The sequence below is a fragment of the Pongo abelii genome, chromosome X, assembly GCF_028885655.2.
Source record: "Pongo abelii isolate AG06213 chromosome X, NHGRI_mPonAbe1-v2.0_pri, whole genome shotgun sequence".
Taxonomy (NCBI): Eukaryota; Metazoa; Chordata; class Mammalia; order Primates; family Hominidae; genus Pongo; species Pongo abelii.
Genome location: NC_072008.2, coordinates 145975061 through 145994290, shown reverse-complemented (window position 1 = coordinate 145994290; position 19230 = coordinate 145975061). Strand labels below are relative to the sequence as shown.

At 40.5% G+C, this 19230-nt stretch overlaps 1 protein-coding gene across 9 annotated transcripts in view; it reads left to right on the top strand.

The window, feature by feature from the left end:
• ATP11C (ATPase phospholipid transporting 11C) overlaps nt 1–19230 on the top strand; it is a 206476-nt gene that overhangs the window by 146724 nt on the left and 40522 nt on the right. For all 9 annotated transcript variants that reach the window (XM_063721043.1, XM_024240892.3, XM_063721042.1 and 6 more), the window contains 5 exons: nt 624–697; nt 2649–2752; nt 3197–3378; nt 10975–11238; nt 17450–17624. In XM_063721043.1, the coding sequence (XP_063577113.1) occupies nt 624–697; nt 2649–2752; nt 3197–3378; nt 10975–11238; nt 17450–17624 (799 nt within the window). The remainder of the gene's footprint in view (nt 1–623; nt 698–2648; nt 2753–3196; nt 3379–10974; nt 11239–17449; nt 17625–19230) is intronic.

The window sequence follows — 19230 nt, the reverse complement described above, 5'->3', positions numbered from 1 at the left end:
GGCCCCCTTTCTTCATCATATTACCCTTGCAGAACCCAGCTCAGGCATGTCCTCTTCCAGGAAACCTCCTTTCAGATGACTTCCTTCTGTGTTCTTATATCTTTCCTGTAAGTGCCTTTATTACAGTATTTGAGAAACTAGAAGGGTAGTTATCTCATTATGCTCTGTCTCCCTTATCATATGGTGACCCGCATAAGGGAAGGGACTCAGGCAGATTCACCTCTATTCCCCAGCACCTAGCACTGTGCCTGGCACTCCATACATAAATGCTGCTAAAATAATTGGCAGAGTGGGACTGTTTCTAGACCCCTCCAAATATGGCTTGGTGTGACAGCTCTTTATCCTCCATTTTTATGTGGTCATTCTCCTTACCATTTTAAGTAATATAGTGAGGGGCTATAAATACCCCTTAACTAACACTGGTGTCCTCTGACAGCATGTTCTATGTTCAGAGAAATTCTGAGACAAAGGAAAGTACCAGTTGTGCACACAACTAGTGACCCTCATGGAAAGAGGATAACTGTCTGTTGATTTAAGATGTTTAAATATCTTAACATATTTCTGTTGTGCTTTATTTTTCTCAGTATATTCTAGGTTTTTTACTTTGCTCATTTCTCTTAAAGATATGAACTTCTTCACACCTTAAACTTTGATGCCGTCCGGCGACGTATGAGTGTAATTGTGAAGACTCAAGAAGGTACATGTCTGAAAAGCTTGAATTTTTCACTTTGTTCATTTGTAGGCTTATTGGTTGATTCACTCTTTTGGGAAAGAGAATCATTTCATGTAGTAGTGTAGGATTAGTGAAAGTCATGCAAAGCAGTAGCTTTTGCATATGCCTTCATGTATTTTTTTAAGCACAGATGTTCTATTTACCAAATTGTTAGTTGATAGAACCCTTGTTATGACAGGGTGTGCCTCTTCTTGGTAGCAGAACCATATCCCTCTGCCCTGGGTGTTTGAACAGGAACTGAAAGGATGACTTTTATATGGTTCAGGGTACTGACCAGTCTACCAGTAATGTTTACATGCAGCCACCCAGCATAGTTGGATGGTTTGGGATTACTAGCAGCAGAATCCTTGAGTATAGGGAGTTGCTTGTATCCCTCACTGACCTTCCTGGTTCCCCTACTGCTTGACACTCCCTGGAAACAGGTGAGGTAGAGAGGACTAAGGGCCTGGTTTCTGGGAAATGGCATTGCAGTTTCACTCCAGAGCTCAGGTTCTTTGTTGAGCAGAGTAAAGCTTGCCCTTTGCAGGGGAACTGGTACCGTAATCCTGGGCTCCCTCATGTCTTTGGAGGCACCATGGTGGTTTGCCTTCTGCTCAGATTCTGCAAGACCCATGGGTGAGCACTCCTGCTTTATTCGAAGGCTCTCAGATCCGTGTGTGTGTGGTGTGCCGAGGTGGTTTGTTTTCTAAAAATTTTTGATTTATTTCCCAGTAATTTACTTTTTACTATTAAATTTTCTAAATTCCTTAATGTGAGAATGGGAGGATACAGACAGATCCTTGGGGGAACATATCATACTTTGTGGTGTGATTGCAAAGTCATGAAATTGATTTTAATAAGTGACCATGGAGTTTGTTTTGTGAATTTTAAAATACACTTTGGATGTGTAAGAATAAATGAAAAAAAAAACCACAACATTTCAAATACTTGCTATTCTTATGTGTGCACGTCCACATGTTCTACAGCAAATGGTGAAATGTCTGTGGAACTGGTCTACAAAGGTCATTGACCTCAGAGCTACACTTTTTAATTTGTTGACCTCAGTTGTTTCCCTTATAAGGATAAAGTGTCTGTCTCAGTGCACAACTGTGAATATTTCCTGGGTGTGTGAAGTGATCTAAAGCTGCAATTATACCAGCATTCTACAAAGCTATTCTCATCAGTAAAAACTATCAAGCCATTGTTTTAGAAGCTAGTTAATATAGTTTATTCAAAATTATTTCAGCTTGTTTGAGCTTGAGCTTTCTTCTTGACATCTGTAGATGCCATATGTGTGCTCTAGGCCATGGCTTCACTGCATTTATTTATTTTTTTTAAGACACGGTATTACTCTGTCATCTAGGCTGGAGTGGCAAGATTATAGCTCACTGCAGCCTTGACATCCTGGGCTCAAGCAATCCTTCCACCTCAGCATCCAGCGTAGTTGGATCTATAGGTGTGTACCACCATGCCCAGCTAATTTTTTAATTTTTAGTAGAGTCAGGGTCTCCCTATGTTGCCCAGGCTGGTCTTGAACTCCTGAGCTTAAGTGACCCTCCCACTTCAGCCTCCCACAATGCTGGGATTACAGGCGTGAGCCACTGCACCTGGCATACATTTTCAGAAGAAATTCAGATGCAGCTCCTTGACACAAGCCCAGCCCTCCATGAATTGGTGGGAGGAAGTATATTTTAACAGAGGTGCCTGTTGTAAACTCTGGCTTATTAATTGTGTTCATAATGACCTTGAAGAGGTGGTACATGCCTTTCTGACAGACTAAAGGCCAAGATTTCTCATTCCATTTAGGTGAGTATTGCAAGGCGTGCTCAGAATATACAACACTTGGGTGAGAGAGACCGCTTTAAAAGGTACTCTTACTAAAACCACAATACCAGCCTTAAAATTCTAAGTCAAGTACTATGGTTCTTTATTTTAGGAGACATACTTCTCTTTTGTAAAGGAGCAGACTCGGCAGTTTTTCCCAGAGTGCAAAATCATGAAATTGAGTTAACTAAAGTCCATGTGGAACGTAATGCAATGGTGAGCCTATACTCCTTTCCCCACCAATAAGTAAGCAGAGAAATGCTGAAGATGACTATGTTTATTGGATTTCTGTTTAAATGACAGTTTAAATACATTTTAGCTTATTTTTGTGGTCTATGTTTTGTATTTGGGGTTTTGATAATATTACTTTATCTTAATATAAAACATTTTCCTGGAGCAAGTTTCAGGTCAGAATTTGTAGGCTTAAAGACTTTTCAACAACCTTTGTTAAAAGAACTGTTACTTCCTTTTTCTGAACCTAATTGAATGTTACTTTTCAGTTGTAATTTCTTCATTTTTTCAAACTAAATATGTGTCAAAATTTCTCTTGTACATATTGCTAAAGCAAGAGTATTTACAGAGTGTGTGTGTGTGTGTGTGTGTGTGTGTTTTTTTCCAATTATTATTAGAATAACTACAGGTCTCCTACTTTACTCCTAGGATGGGTATCGGACACTCTGTGTAGCCTTCAAAGAAATTGCTCCGGATGATTATGAAAGAATTAACAGACAGCTCATAGAGGCAAAAATGGCCTTACAAGACAGAGAAGAAAAAATGGAAAAAGTTTTCGATGATATTGAGACAAACATGAATTTAATTGGAGCCACTGCAGTTGAAGACAAGTAACTGGAAAATGATACTCTTATTATTTTAATGACCAGTGTTTTGGGTGTGATCTGCCCCAGATTAGTAATTTAATCTCAAAGTTTGAAATCTTTAGTTTTATTGTTTAAGTGGGCTTAAAGATTTATTTATTATAGCAAGTATGAAAAATTACACCAGATTTTGAGCTGTTAGTAGGAATGATTTTTTTTTTTTAATTAATTTTTTTTTTTTTTGAGACGGAGTGTCGCTCTGTTGCCCAGGCTGGAGTGCAGTGGCGCGGTCTCGGCTCACTGCCAGCTCCACCTCCCAGGTTTACGCCATTCTCCTGCCTCAGCCTCCAGGGTAGCTGGGACTACAGGCGCCCACCACCACGCCCAGCTAATTTTTTGTATTTTTAGTAGAGACGGGGTTTCACCGTGTTAGCCAGGATGGTTTCGATCTCCTGACCTCGTGATCCGTCCGCCTCAGCCTCCCAAAGTGCTAGGATTACAGGCGTGAGCCACCACGCCCAGCCAGTAGGAATGATTTTTAAGGTAAATTCACGTAACCTAGAAGAATGAATCAGTTTTCACTCAGGTCTTTTGAATATTTACTAAGCTATCCATATATTTATGCACATATTATCAAATAGTCTTGACATATGTAGGGAAGGGTACTATAGCCATTGTTTGAGCTGGTGCCTAGACAAAGGGGTAAGATTTTGAGAGATAGGTGAGCTGAAAGGAAATTTAAGGTAGAGTGAACAACATGAGAGCTTAATCTAACCTGGTTCAACAGACCAGAGTATGTTTTTGCATACTTTATTTATTTTATTTTATTTTTATTTTTATTTATTTATTTTTTTTTGAGACAGAGTCTTGCTCTGCCACCCAGGCTGGAGTGCAGTGGCACAATCTCGGCTCACTGCAACCTCTGCCTTCTGGGTTCAAGTGATTCTCACGCCTCAGCCACTGGAGTAGCTAGCTGGAATTACAGGCATATGCCACCACACCCAGCTAATTTGCGTATTTTTAGTAGAGGCGGGGTTTCACCATGTTGGCCAGGCTGGTCTTGAACTCCTGGCCTCAAATAATCTGCCTTGACCTCCGAAAGTATTGGGATTATAGGCATGAGCTGCCGTGCCTGGCCTGCATACTTTAAAATAATATGCTTTTCACTTACAGGCTGACCTTTTTCAGACTTGATTGCAGGACACTGCCATTGATCTGCTTGAAATAATAAGTTTTAAATTCTTAATATTTTTGGAATTTTCTAAATATTATATATGAAAATTATGAGACTTAAAAAGTTACAAACATATATTTAGTCACATTAAAAGGTATTGAAACTCTAATGAAATTCATTTAGTCTAATTTCATTGTTATTCTGTGGCCAAAAGAAACCCAGAGGAAAGTATCGTTTTTCTCTCCTCGCCTTTAAGAATTATAATTAAATTCTCATTCAGGATGATCGGCATTCCTGTTTTTTTGGAGGGTGGGTCGGAGTTATACATTCAGGTAGTACACGTGCAGGTTCGTTATGTGGTTATATTGTGTAATGCTGGGGTTTGGGCTTCCATTGATCCCATCACCTAAGATATTAACATAATACTCAATGAGTGGTTTTTCAACCCTTGCTTCCCTCCTGTCTTCCCCCTTTTGGAGTCCCCATTGTCTGTTATTTCCATTTTTATGTCCATGTGTACTTATTGATTAGCTCCCACTTATAAGTAAGAACATGTGGTATTTGATTTTCTGCCTCTGAGTTATTTCACTTAGGATAGTGGCCTCCAGCTGCATCCATGTTGCTGCAAAGGACATGATTTCACTTTTCTTATGGCTGCGTAGTATTCCAGCAATCTTGCCTGATGGCTCTGGCTAGGACTTCCAGTACTCTGTTAAATAGGAGTGGTAAGAGTGGATATCCCTGTCTTGTTCCAGTTTTTAGGGGAAATGCATTCAACTTTTGCACATTGAGTATGGTGTTGGCTGTGGGTTTGCATGTAGGGTTCTTATTATTTTGAGGTATGTTTCTTTGATGCCTAGTTTGTTCTCAGGGCTTTTTTTTTTATCATCAAGGTATGTCAAATTTTATTGAATATTTTTTCTGCATCTATTGGGATGATCATATAATTTTTGTTTTAATTTTATGTATGTGGTGAATTATATTTATTGATTTGCATATGTTAAGCCGTCCTTGCATCCCAGGAATAAAACCCATTTGATCATGATGAGTTATCTTTCTGATGTGCTGCTGGTTTCAGTTTGCTAGTATTTTGTTGAGGATTTTTACATCTATGTTCATCATGAATAATGGCCTATAGTTTTCTTTTTTTATTGTGTCCTTGCCAAATTTTTATTTTAGGATGATACTAGTTTCGTAGAATGAGTTATGGAGGAATCCCACTTCATTGTTTTTTCTTGGAGTAGTTTTAGTAAGATTGGTACCAACTCTTCTTTATATACATCTCATAGAATTCTGCTGTTAATCTCTCTGGTCCTGGGTTTTTTTGATTAGTAGATTTGTTATTACTGATTCAGTTTCATAGCTTGTTTAGGGTTTCTTTTTCCTTCTGGTTCAATGTTGGGAGGTTGTATGTTTCCAGGAATTTATCCATTTCGTTTGTGTTTTCCAGTTTGTGCTCGTAGATATGTTCATAATAGTCTCTGAGGATCTTTTGTATTTCTGTGGTATCAGTTGTGATGTCACCTTTGTCATTTCTGATTGTGCTTATTTTAATCCTCTCTTTTTCTTGGTTAATTTAGCTACTGATCTGTTTGTTTTTCATTTTTGTTACATTGATCCTTTGTATGATTTTTTTGGTCTCAATTTACTTTAGTTCTGCTACAATCTTTGTTACTCCTCTGTTAGCTTTGGGTCTGGTTTGTTCTGGTTTTTCTAGTTCCTTTAGGTGTGACATTAGGTTGTTCATTTGAGATTTTTCTGCCTTTTTGATGTAGGCAATTAGTGCTATAAACTTTCCTCTTAACACTGCTTTTGACATATCCCATAATTTTTGGTATATTGTGTCTCTATTTTCTTTTGTTTCAAAATTGTTTTTTGGTTTCTGCCTTAATTTCATTGTTTACTCAAAAGTTATTCAGGAGCAAGTTGTTCAGTTTATATGTACTGATGTGGTCTTGAGAGTTCCCCTTGGTATTGATTTCTAATTTTATTTCACTCTGTTCTGAGAAGATGCTTGATACGATTTTGAGTTTTGAATTTCAGGAGACTTGCTTTATGACCAAGCATGTGATCAATTTTAGAGAATGTTCATGCACAGATGAGAAAAATGTATGTTCTGCAGTTGTTGAGTAGAGTGTTTTGTAAATGTCTATTAGGTCCATTTGGTCAAGAGTCCAATGTAAGTCCAGAGTTTCTTTGTTAGTTTTCTGCCTCGATAATCTGTCTTGTGCTATCATTGGGGTCTTAAAATCCCCCAATATTATTATATGGCTCTCTATCTCTTTCCTTAGGTCTAGGGATGATTGTTTTATCAATCTAGGCACTCTGATGTTGGGTCTGTGTATATTTAGGCTAGTTAAATCTTGTTGAATTGAATCCCTTTTCATTATGTAATTCCCGCTTTGTCTTTTTATTTACTGTTGTTGGTTTAAAGCCTGTTTTATCTGATACAGGAAGATCAAACCCTGCTCCTTTTTGTTTTCTATTTGCATGATAGAGCTTTCTCCATCCCTTTAGATTTAGCTTGTGGTCATCATTACGCCTGAGATGGGTCTGTTGAAGTTTTTGAGGTAGAGTCTCACTCTGTTGCCCAGGCTAGAGTGCAGCGGCGCGATCCTGGCTCACTGCAACTTCGCCTCCTGGGTTCAAATCATTCTTCTGCCTCAGCCTCCTGAGTAGCTGGGACTACAGGTGCCTGCCACCACACTCAGCTAATTTTTGTAGTTTTAGTAGAGACGGAGTTTCACCATGTTGGCCAGGCTGGTCTCAAACTCATGACGTCAGGTGATCCTCCTGCCTCAGCTTCCTTAAGTGCTAGGATTACAGGTGTGAGCCACCACGCCCTGCCTAACAGATGGTATTTTTGTATTCATTGTGCCAATCTATGTCTTTTAAGTGGAGCATTTAGGCCATTTACATTCAAGGTTAATATTGATATGTGAGGTTTTGTTCCTGTCTTAGTGTTGTTAGCTAGTTGTTTTGGTAGTCTCAAGTATTTAATTGCTTTATAGGATCTGTTAACTTTCTACTAACATATGCTTTTATAGTAGCAAATATCATCCGTTTGTTTCCGTGTTTAGAGCTCCTTTAAGCATTTCTTATAGGATAGGTTTGGTGGTGACAGATCCGCATAGCATTTGCTTGTCTGGGGAAAACTTTATTTTTCCTTAATTTAAGAAGCTTAGTTTAGCAGGATATAGAATTATTGGCTGCAGTTGTTTTTCTTTAAGAAGGCTAAAGGCCAGGTATGGTGGCTTATACCTGTAATCCAGTGCTTTGAGAGGTTGAGGTGGGAGGAACACTTGAACCTGGGAGCTCACAGCCAGCCTGGGCAGCATAGTGAGACCCCATCTCTACAAAAATTTTTTTTTTTAGATAAGTAGGCATGGTGACATGTGCTTGTAGTCCCAGCTGCTTGGGAGGCTGAGGTGGGAGGATTGCTTGAGCCCAGAAGTTACAGTGAGCCATGACTGCACCACTGCTACACTTTAGGTGACAGATTGAGATTTTTGTCTCTTAAAAAAAAAAAAAGGCCAAAACTACATCCCCAATCTTCTGGCTTCTAAGATTTCTGCTGAGAAATTCACTATTAGTCTGATGGGATTTCATTTATAGGTAATTTGTCCTTTTTATCTAGCTGCTTTTAAGGTTTTTTTTTTCTTGTTAACCTTGGGTAGTCTGATGACTATATGCCTAGGCGATGGTCATCTTGTGTAGCATATCACGGTTGTTCTCTGAATTTCTTGTATCTGGATGTTGACCTCTAGCAAGGTTCAAGAAATTTTCCTGAATTGTTCCCCAAATATATTTTCCATGTTGCCTTTTTTTCTTCTTTTCTCTCAGAAATGCCAAGAAGTTACAGATTTTGTTGCTTTACATAATCCCATATTTCTCAAAGACTTTGCTCATGTTGAAATTTTTTTTTTTTTATCTGACTGGGTTAATTTGAAAGACTGCTCTTCAAGCTCTGCAATTCTTTCTTCTGCTTGGTCTAGTCTATTGTTACAGCTTCCAGCTGTATTTTGAAATTGCTTTAGTGAATTTTTCAATTCCAGGTGTTCTAATTGGTTTGTTTTATTATAGCTATCCTTATCTTTCATATCCTGAATCATTTTTCTGGTTTCTTTGTGTTGAGTTTCAACTTTCTCTTGGATCTCGTTGAGTTGCCTTGCAATCCATATTTTGAATTCCTTATCTGTCATTTCAGACTTTTCATTCTGGTTAGCCTGTATTATTACAGAGGTAGTACAATCCTTTGTGTGTGTCAAGACACCCCAGCTTTTTGTACTGCCAGAGTTCTTACACTGATTCCTTCTCATCTGAGGGATCTGTTGCTTCTTATTTTTGAATTTGCTGTAGTTTGGATGAGACATTTCTTATTTTTTAATTCTTTTTTCCCTTGAGGATATGACTGTGGTATATGTTGTGTATGATTGTTTGGCTTTGTTTCTGGGTGCTTTCGACGGGCCAAGGCTCTGTATGGTTTCCTTGGTTGTGGATAGCTTCAGTGCAGTGGCTTTCTCAGATGCTATTTGCTGTAGTGATGTATTGGATGCAAGGGCCGACACACTGCCTCCCGCAGGGCTAAGGGTGTGGAGGTGTCAGAAAGCTTAGCATGTGTACTAGCACTAAGCCCTTCTGGCAGCAAGTTATTTATTTGGTGGTGCAGTTCAGGCTTCAGTCTGGTAGGTGGAGTTTAAGAGTAAGAGTCAGTTCTTCTCTGGGAGATGATGAGTGGAAGCACCTACCCTGAGGGAAGGATGGTGGCAGGGGTTGGAGATCAGGTTGGGGTATGCTCGGTCTTGGGGAAAGGAACAAGGAGGGGTGCACCAGCTCCTCATCCTGTGCAGGTAGGAACATGATCCGCTTCTCCATTATGCCCCTGTCGTAGAGCTCACAATCTTCAGTTCGTGTAGACTTTATCCTTTGGTTCCTAGTCACAGTGTAGCTGCAGACCATGGATACATCTCTCTGATGGTTGCCACCAAAATGAGCTTTGGCCAAGCCTTTCCCCCAAGTTGAGAGCAGACAACTCTGCAGCTTACCTGTCTGTTGCTGGGATGCTGCTGCTCTGGGTAGGGAGTTGGAGTTGGGCCCCACCCTTTGTGAAAACCCAATTGGCATGAGCTCATTTTCAGCAGGGGTAGAGCCAGTGCGAAAAAGGTGAAAAGTTTCTCCAGGTACATATGTGCTACCATCCACCGGGAAGAACTGCTGCTGGCTGCATCAACAACAGTGTACAGGGGGTGGGCACAGTGGGAAATGACCCCTCTCCATGACTGTTCCTGGCCCTCAGTGCTACCCCCTTCAGTGATTGTCACTGTGCCCACATTTCCTTTGTCCCAGGAGGGCCCTTAGCAGGCTGTGCTTACCTCCCCCTTAGGGGCACTCCATGCTGAGGGATAGATCTCCAGGGATCCCATAGCTCCCTGGGGACTCACTGATCCCCATGAGCTTGCCAAAGTCAGAGCGGGTTGGAGTATATTTGCAGGGAATCTGATGGTGTGATAACTCAAGGGCAGAGATTCCCCTAGGTAGGGCATTGGCCCACTACAGCAGCACAAACACAATGGTTCCTGCCCTCTAAGTTTGGGTCTGAGGGGAGTACTGACATGCCTGCATGAGTTGGCCGCCCGGATCTCTGTCCCTGCGAAGCTCCTATATTGCCACTGATGGCATTGCCCTAGGTAAGGAGAGCAGAGGGGTTCCCCAGCAGTTTGATGGTCAGGAGATTGTCACAAGGTGAGGGAAGCAGAGAAGCATTTCCACCTACCCTTTACATGGGGCTTTGAGTTCCTCAAGGGACAGTCTGCCAGACTCTCGCTTCTTTCCTTTTCTGCATCCCAGCTTTCTCTTGTGGGCTCTCCAACAGGTCCTGGCTCTCTTCTCGCAGTTTTCAGTTCAGAAGATGTCCATTCACCAATAACTTTGATCTTTTTTATGAGGACAACTGGCATTTGATTTCCCTAGTCAGCCATCTTGAAAACCCATGTTCCTGTTCTTGAAGCTCCTCAAGGATAGGGATTCACTAATTTCTCTCATCAACTGATTAGAGTGTTTGGACCTTTATACTTTGAATGATGTTAAGTGATGTTAATTGGTATGGTTAGATATAACATAAAATGAAACATGCTAAAGTGACATTGAGTACAAATGTTTCTGAACATTTTAGCTTAGAATGATGACACTCAATTCTGCCATTGGATACCGGTTACCCAAGGTGTCACAAACTTTTCAGAACCTCATTGTTTGAAATTTGCTTTAGTAAGTAAAATTATGCCGGAGACAACACTCAGAATGAGTAGGGGATGTATATGAAAGTCAACCGTGATAAGGTGTCAGGACTCTAGAATTGCTGTGAATTATAAAAATATTATCTTTAATAAGCCTTCCTGTAGAATCTTTGTCAGGAATTTTAGAAGATCACAAGGTTTCTTTTGTGTTCCCAGGCTACAAGATCAAGCTGCAGAGACCATTGAAGCTCTGCATGCAGCAGGCCTGAAAGTCTGGGTGCTCACTGGGGACAAGATGGAGACAGCTAAATCCACATGCTATGCCTGCCGCCTTTTCCAGACCAACACCGAGCTCTTAGAACTAACCACAAAAACCATTGAAGAAAGTGAAAGGAAAGAAGATCGATTACATGAATTATTGATAGAATATCGTAAGAAATTGCTGCATGAGTTTCCTAAAAGTACTAGAAGCTTTAAAAAGTAAGAAAGTACATCAGTTTCTTATATTTAGACATTGGTGCAGATGTAAATCACAGCTGCATATACAAAAGGCTTCATTTTCTGTAATGCATGATTTTCTGTTTGCAGGTGTTTTATCCTTATAAGTTAAAATCGTCCCTGAGGACTTGACTAATGGCCCATCTGAGATTATTTGGCACTTTCCACCTTTTCTTTTAACTTAAAAGAAAACTGCACATTTTGGAAGGTTTAGAAAAATGGCTCAATTTTTAAATGTTTAGAGTCTAGGTATTCAATGTTGATATTCTGGCCTGGTCCATGTTAAGAAAAAAATATTCCTTTCACAGACTTTTAAATTGAATGTAATAAAATCAATCTTTATGACAATTTTCATGCATTTTGAGGTTCTGGAGCCATTTTCTGTGCATTTTTATATCCCAGAGCTCCAAATGGAATCAAATACTTGTTAACGTGGCCACTTTATTTAGAGGACATGGCTGCTTTGACTCTGCTTTCAACTAGGAAGAACTTGTGGAACATAAAGGTGTCAGGGAAAGCCACTGATAAACAATAATTCAGTGCCCAGAGATATATTTTCTATACTTCCCATTGACCAAGGGTCAGCTTTGTCTAAACCAATTACTTGAATTTACCTTGGCCATAAGCAAATTGATTTCCTTTTTTGAAATGCCACTGGACGTGTCTGTACTAACGTGAAATATCCCTAAGCAATATTATTTTCAATTTCTTAAGCACACTTTATGTTCCAGGAACAGTGTTAAGGGCTTTGTATGATAATTATTATTTAATCATCATTAACAACCCAGTTAGGCAACCGTATTTTCTTCATTTTACAGATAGAGATCACACAGCTAAGAAGAAGTTCAGAAAGTTTCTCCAATTCCAGATCCCATGCTTATAACAACTATGCTATATCTGTATCCTCATCGCTAATGTTTAAGCAAGCTTTAAAAATGATTAGCCCACATTCATGAGGCTATGGCCAATTCTAAAACAGCTGTTGTTCTTCTAGTACTGGGGCATCAGTGAGAATAAATAGGTTTTTATTAATTGCCTATGAGAAACTTTTTCCTTTAGCCAAATGGTACTTATAAAGACAGTCCAAAGTATGTGCATTTTACTTCTCCTTTTGTCTTAGTCTGCTTGGGCTGCCATAATAAACTACCATAGATTGCGTGGATTAAACAGTAGAAATTTATTTTTCACAGTTTTGGAGGCTAAAGTTCTGTGATTGGAGTGCCAGCATGGTTGGGTTCTTGTGAGGGCTTTTTTCTGGCTTGCAAATGGCCGCCCTCTGCTGTCTCTTCCTCTTATAAGGGCAGTAATCCCATCATGGAGGCCCCACCTTCATTAACTCATCTAAAGTCAGTGTATTAGTCTATTTTCACACTGCTGATAAAGACATACCCGAAACTGGGAACAAAAAGAGGTTTAATTGGACTTAGAGTTCTGCATGGTTGGGGAGGACTCAGAATCATGGTGGCAGGCAAAAAGCACTTCTTACATGACAGCGACAAGAATAAAATGAGGAAGAAGAGAAAACAGAAACCCCTGATAAACCCATCAGATCTCATGAGAGTTAATTCACTATAATGAGAACAGCATAGGAAAGACCAGCCCCCATGATTCAGTTACCTCCCCCTGGGTCCCTCCCACAACACATGGGAATTCTGGGAGATACAATTCAAGTTGAGATTTGGGTGGGGTCACAACCAAATCATATCATTCTGCCCCTGGCCCCTCTAAATCTCATGTCCTCACATTTCAAAACCAATTATGCCTTCCCAACAGCCCCCCAAAGTCTTTCAGCATTAACCCAAAAGTCTACAGTCCAAAGTCTCATCTGAGACAAGGCAAGTCTCTTCTGCCTATGAGTCTGTATAAAATCAAAAGTAAGCTAGTTACTTCCTAGATACAATGGAGGTACAGGTATTGGGTAAATATAGCTGTTCCAAATGGGAGAAATTGGCCAAAACAAAGGGGTTAGAGGGCCCATGCAAGTCTGAAATCCAGCAGGGCAGTCAATTATTAAAGCTCCAAAATGATCTACTTTGACTCCATGTCTCACATCAAGGTCATGCTGATGCAAGAGGTGGGTTCCCATGGTCTTGGGCAGCTCCGCCTCTGTGGCCTTGCAGGGTATAGCCTCCCTCCTGGCTGCTTTCACAGGCTGGCATTGAGTGTCTGCAGCTTTTCCAGGTGCACAGTGCAAGCTATCAGTGGATCTACCATTCTGGGGTCTGGAGGATGGTGGCCCACTAGTCAGTGCCCCAGTAGGGACTCTGTATGGGGACTCCAACACCACATTTCCCTTCTGCACTGCCCAAGCAGAGGTTCTCCATGAGGGCCCCATCCCTGCAGCAAACTTTTGCCTGGACATCCAGACGTTTCCATACATATTCTGAAATCTAGGTGGAGGTTCCCAAATCTCAGTTCTTGACTTTGTGTACCCTCAGGCTCAATGCCATGTGGAAGCTGCCAAGGCTTGGGGCTTCCACCCTCTGAAGCCACGGCCTAAGCTCTACGTTGGCCCCTTTCAGCCATGGCTAGAGCAGCTGGACACGGCACCAAATCCCTAGGCTACACACAGCACGGGGACACTGGGCCTGGCCCATGAAACCACTTTTCCTCCTGGGCCTCTGGGCCTGTGATGGGAGGGGCTGCTGTGAAGGTCTCTGACATGGCCTGGAGACATTTTCCCCATGGTCTTGGGGATTAACATTAGGCTCCTTGCTTCTTATGCAAATTTCTGCAGCCGGCATGAATTTCTTCTCAGAAAATGGGGTTTTCTTTTCTATCGCATCATCAGGCTGCAAATTTTCTGAACTTTATGCTGTTTCCCTTTTAAAATGGAATGCTTTTAACAGCACCTAGGTTACCTTTTGAATGCTTTGCTCCTTAGAAATTTCTTCTGCCAGATACCCTAAATCATCTCTCTCAAGTTCAAAGTTCCACAAATCTCTAGGGCAGGGATAAAATGCCACCAGTCTCTTTGCTAAAACATAGCAAGAGTCACCTTTGCTCCAGTTCCCAACAAGTTCCTCATCTCTGTCTGAGACCGCCTCAGCCTGAACCTTACTTTTCATATCACTATCAGCATTTTTGTCAAAGCCATTCAACAAGTGTCTAGGAGGTTCCAAACTTTCCCACATTTTCCTGTCTTCCTGTGAGCCCTCCAAACTGTTCCAGCCTCTGCCTGTTACCCAGTTCCGAAGTCGCTTCCACAGTTTTGGGTATCTTTTCAGCAACACCCCACTCTACTGGTACCAGTTTACTGTATTAGTCCGTCTTCATGCTGCTGATAAAAACTTACCCAAGACTGGGAAAAAAAGAGATTTAATTGGACTTACAGTTCCACATGGCTGGGGAGGCCTCAGAATCAAGGTGAGAGGCAAAAGGCACTTCTTACATGGCTATGGTAAGAGAAAAATGAGGAAGAAGCAAAAGCGGAAACCCGATAAACCCATCAGATCTCATGAGACTTACTCACTCTCAGAGAATAGCACAGGAAAGACCGGCCCCTATGATTCAGTTACCTCCCCTTGGGTCCCTCCCACAACACATGGCAGTTCTGGGAGATAGAATTCAAGTTGAGATTTGGGTGGGGACACAGCCAAACCATATCAGTCAGTTACTCTCAAGGGCCCCACCTCCTAATACCACAACACTGGGAGTTAAGAGCTTCAACATGAATCTTGGGAGAACACAATTCGGTTTATAACAGATGCAAATCCCATCATGAGGGCCTCACCCTCTAAAGGTGCTATCTTCAAATACAATCACACTGGGGGTAGGGCTTCAACATGAATTTGCAGGGGAACACAATTCAGTCTATAGCACCATTCAACAGCCCTGAGGACACTTTTGTAAAAGCCAGGGCTTGTGGAAAACTTAATGTACTGTCACTGTCTCAGATTAGCCCATCTTCCTGGTTATTTGTTTGGAGTCGGGCACAGTCTTTACTTACTTACACAAGGTTCAGACTCAGTCACCTTTGCCAGCTTCTGCTCCTTTGCCCTTTCCCTTTCAAATCAGCCCCCAAGCCATATTCATACTCCCATTCTCACCTCTAGTGCCCCACCCACATCAGAGGTCTAGGACATCATGCATGAAATCCCTTAAGCCCCTCTGCCAGATGAATGATCTTTAAGTGAAGCACTGTCCATATCATAGTTCCACTCTGAAAACTTTGTTGGTTCTCCATTACTCACAGATTCAGGCCACACCAAAGGCCTTAAGTGACCTTTTCAACATGCTTTTCCAGTGCACCGCAACATACGTTCTATTACATCACCTCTTTACTCCCTGTTTTTCAAGTCCTACTTTAGATATTGCACCTCACAAAGAATCCACTATTCTTTCCTGTGTGGATATGTCTCAATAACTGGGCATTAACCATTGATTATCTTGTTTGGTTAGGTAGTTCTCTCACGTATGCTTCTATCAATCTAAGGAGATTTTCTATTCTCCATAAAATGATTAGTCCATAATTCTTTGTATTTCTCTATATAGTGTGCTTATAGTTGGTATTTACAAGTTATTTCTTCATTGGTTATTGAGTTGCTGTTTTCAGCCCCATAAGTAAGCTATTAATATATGAGTAGGGGAGCAAAGAAAGAGAACACATCATTCATGTCTATTTAGTGAATAAGATTATACAGCAAAATATTTGTAAGTATAAAATGTTATGGTATTAGCAGTATACACTGAAGAAATATGGAATAAAGGAATGATGAAGTATATTAGGCCCTCACTACTCAAAGCTTCGTCTATAGAATAGCAGCTCCATTGTCACTGGGCAGCTTGTTAGAAATGCAAAATCTCACATCACACCCCAGACCTAACGAATCCGAATTTGCAGTTTAACAAGATTCCCAGGTGATTCCTTTGCACATTAAACTTTGAGTAGCATTAAATTAGATAACTGAATCTCTGAGATCCTGCTTTGTCTAATGCTTCCACTGCAGTGGTTGTCAAATGGCACCCAAGATTCCCCGGAGCAAAACTTGAATAACCACTTGTTTGTTTCCTAATTGAAAAATAAAAGTTAATTGGCAGAATTTTCTCAGTTGGAAGTTTTACACTATATTTTTCTTAAATACTTGGCACGTGTTACACATTTGTCTTTCCTGACACCTAACACCTCTTAGTCCTGGCTACACATGAGAACCACCTAGGAAGCTTTTAAAATACACCTATATATAACCAAGCCCTGGCCAAGGTACTCTGATTTAATTGGTCTGGGGATAGGCCCCAGGCATGGGCAATTTTTAAAGCCACCCAGATGATTCGAATGGGATGGCTAGAGAACCACTAAGCTAGTATGTAAAGTGATACATTTAAAGAATATATATATATATATATATATATATATATATATATATATATATATATATATGTTTGCCTCAAAGCCATTTGTCTTTTCCCTGTATTGCTAGGGAGTTTCAGACTAATTGATGATTTGTCTTCATAGCAGAGTTTGACTAATTGATTTGAATTCCAAATACTCACCATACGTTTCTTATACAGAGGCAGGCTGCTTAACCTCTTATTTTATTTTCTAAACATCAAAAAAAAAAGTTTGTATTAGTCAAAGTTCAACCAGAAAAATAGAACCAGTAAAAGAATATATTGAGAGATTTATTGTTAGGACTTGGCTTGGGCAACTGTATTATGTAGCTGGGCAGGTCTAGATTTGTGGGATAGGCTCTTAGGAAGGGCTGGGACTCTCAGGCATGAGCTAAGGCTACTGCCTTAGGAAGTCTCAGAAAGTAGCTAAGGCTACCGCATCAGGAAGTCTCAGCTCTCTTAAAACCTTTCAAGTGACTGAATCAGGCCCACTCTAGTTATCTAGGATGATCTCTCTTACTTGAAATCAACTGCTTGTGGACTTTCATCACATCCACAAAGTACCTTTACAGCAACACTTAGACAATTGTTTGATTAAATAACTGGGAAATGTGACCTCACCAAGTTGACCTTTTAGAACTTGTAGTCATCTATATGTGCAACTTGGGTCTCAAAGATACGATTGCAAATCACTGTTGTGCCATTATTAGAGGCAGTTGCTTCTTTAGAGTGAACAGGTTGAGGAACCAGATTGATGACTCCCCTGATCTGAGACCACCCCCTTTGTTGTTAAAAACAAAAACCTGGATCCTAAACAGAAACCTGTAATAAATCCAAACATAGCATTGTTTTTCTTTTTCAGAGCATGGACAGAACATCAGGAATATGGATTAATCATAGATGGCTCCACATTGTCACTCATACTAAATTCTAGTCAAGACTCTAGTTCAAACAATTACAAAAGCATTTTCCTACAAATATGTATGAAGTGTACTGCAGTGCTCTGCTGTCGGATGGCACCGTTACAGAAAGCCCAGGTAACTGTGAATATTAGTTAACGTTCCATTCTGGATACTTCTATACATATATGTGCAAATGTTTATTTTTAAAAAAAATTATTTCTTCTTCAAAGGGCCATTATTACTATCTAATTTCTTCCTCCAAGGCTTCTTTCTTTTTGTAATGAGACTCAGAAGTCTTTCCCCATTTTGAATTAAACTTATGCTGCACCTTGTTGTCCCCTCAACCTGGCTGTCCCAGTTCCTCACCTTCCAGACTTTTTTCTCTGATGAGTGCTTTGTGCCTGCGGCCAGTGCTCCTACATCCCTTATGACATTAACTCTGTGTGTTCTTTCTGCTCTTCTTACTCCCTTGGCTTGCCTGCAGGTAGACCTGGCCCATCCCTTGTGTAGTCTTCCATTCTCTTTCTCATTTCTCCTTTGCTCTTGACACCATCAATTATATCCTCCTTAAAATTATGCTTTCATGGTCTCTGTGATGGTCCATGGTCCTGACATTTTATTTGTCAATGTAGTGACTTTTTATTTTGTGCCATCCTCTATTTTCTCCCTAATTATCTGTTTTTTCTAGGGCAAAGTTTTCTCTCCACTTTTAGCTTTATGGTCTCTCTCTGAATAAGCAAGTCTATTTCTCTGACTCCCATTGATAAATGTGTGCCCCTGACTTTTTCTTGACATTAAGTCTTCTATTTCTACCTGTCTGCTAGACAGCTATATATGGATTCCCTACTGTCACAAAAATTCTAGTGTCCAACACAGATCTTAAAATTTTCTTCCTCAGACCAGTTTGGTTTTTCTTTTATATTGTTCTTGTTACCGGTGCCACTTTTCTCTTGCTCCCTATGTCTCAAAACTACCTTTGATCCTTCTCCTCTCCCTCTATATATAGTCACCATGTCCTGTTGGTCCTACCTTTTGTCATAGCTCTCATTTTGATGCCATCTTTCAAAACCTTTTACTGCCCAACTAGTCTAAGCCTTTATGACTTTACACACAGACTATTTGATTTAGTCTCCTCCCTGGTCTCCTTGCTTTCACCCATCCATTTTTAATCTCTCCACACTCCCAAATTAATCTTGTTAAAACACAACTCTTCCTATCATACATTCTTTTTTGGACACTTTCGATAGTTTCTTAGTCCCTTAGGATGAAGGGCAGTTGACTGAATGTGGCTCCTGCGGCTCCCCACTGTTGTCCCTTAACATGTCTCTACATATTTTGTACTTTGTGTCCACTATCACTCGTTTCTCTGGTGTACATTCTGCACTCCTGTTGGTTGTTCTTCCGTGGTCTTCCATATGTCATGCTCAGGGCAACTTTCAAAACTTTTGTCACATCGTTTCCTCATCTGGCATTCTCTCTGAATTCCCCTGGCCTAACAAAAATTTTACTCATAATGAAACCTAGATGAAAGGCCACCTCCTACATGCTTTCTTTTCCAGCTCCTCCAGTCCAAATTGCCTCACCTTGCTTCTTTGTATTCACTAGGTACAAGGAAACTTAGAGTCTCCATTACCTACTTTTTCATTTCCATATATGCTATAGGATATTCTTTCATATGTGTTAGTCTTGCTTCATCAGATTCTTTAACCACTTGCTCTAAACAAGGGGATGGCTGTGTCTG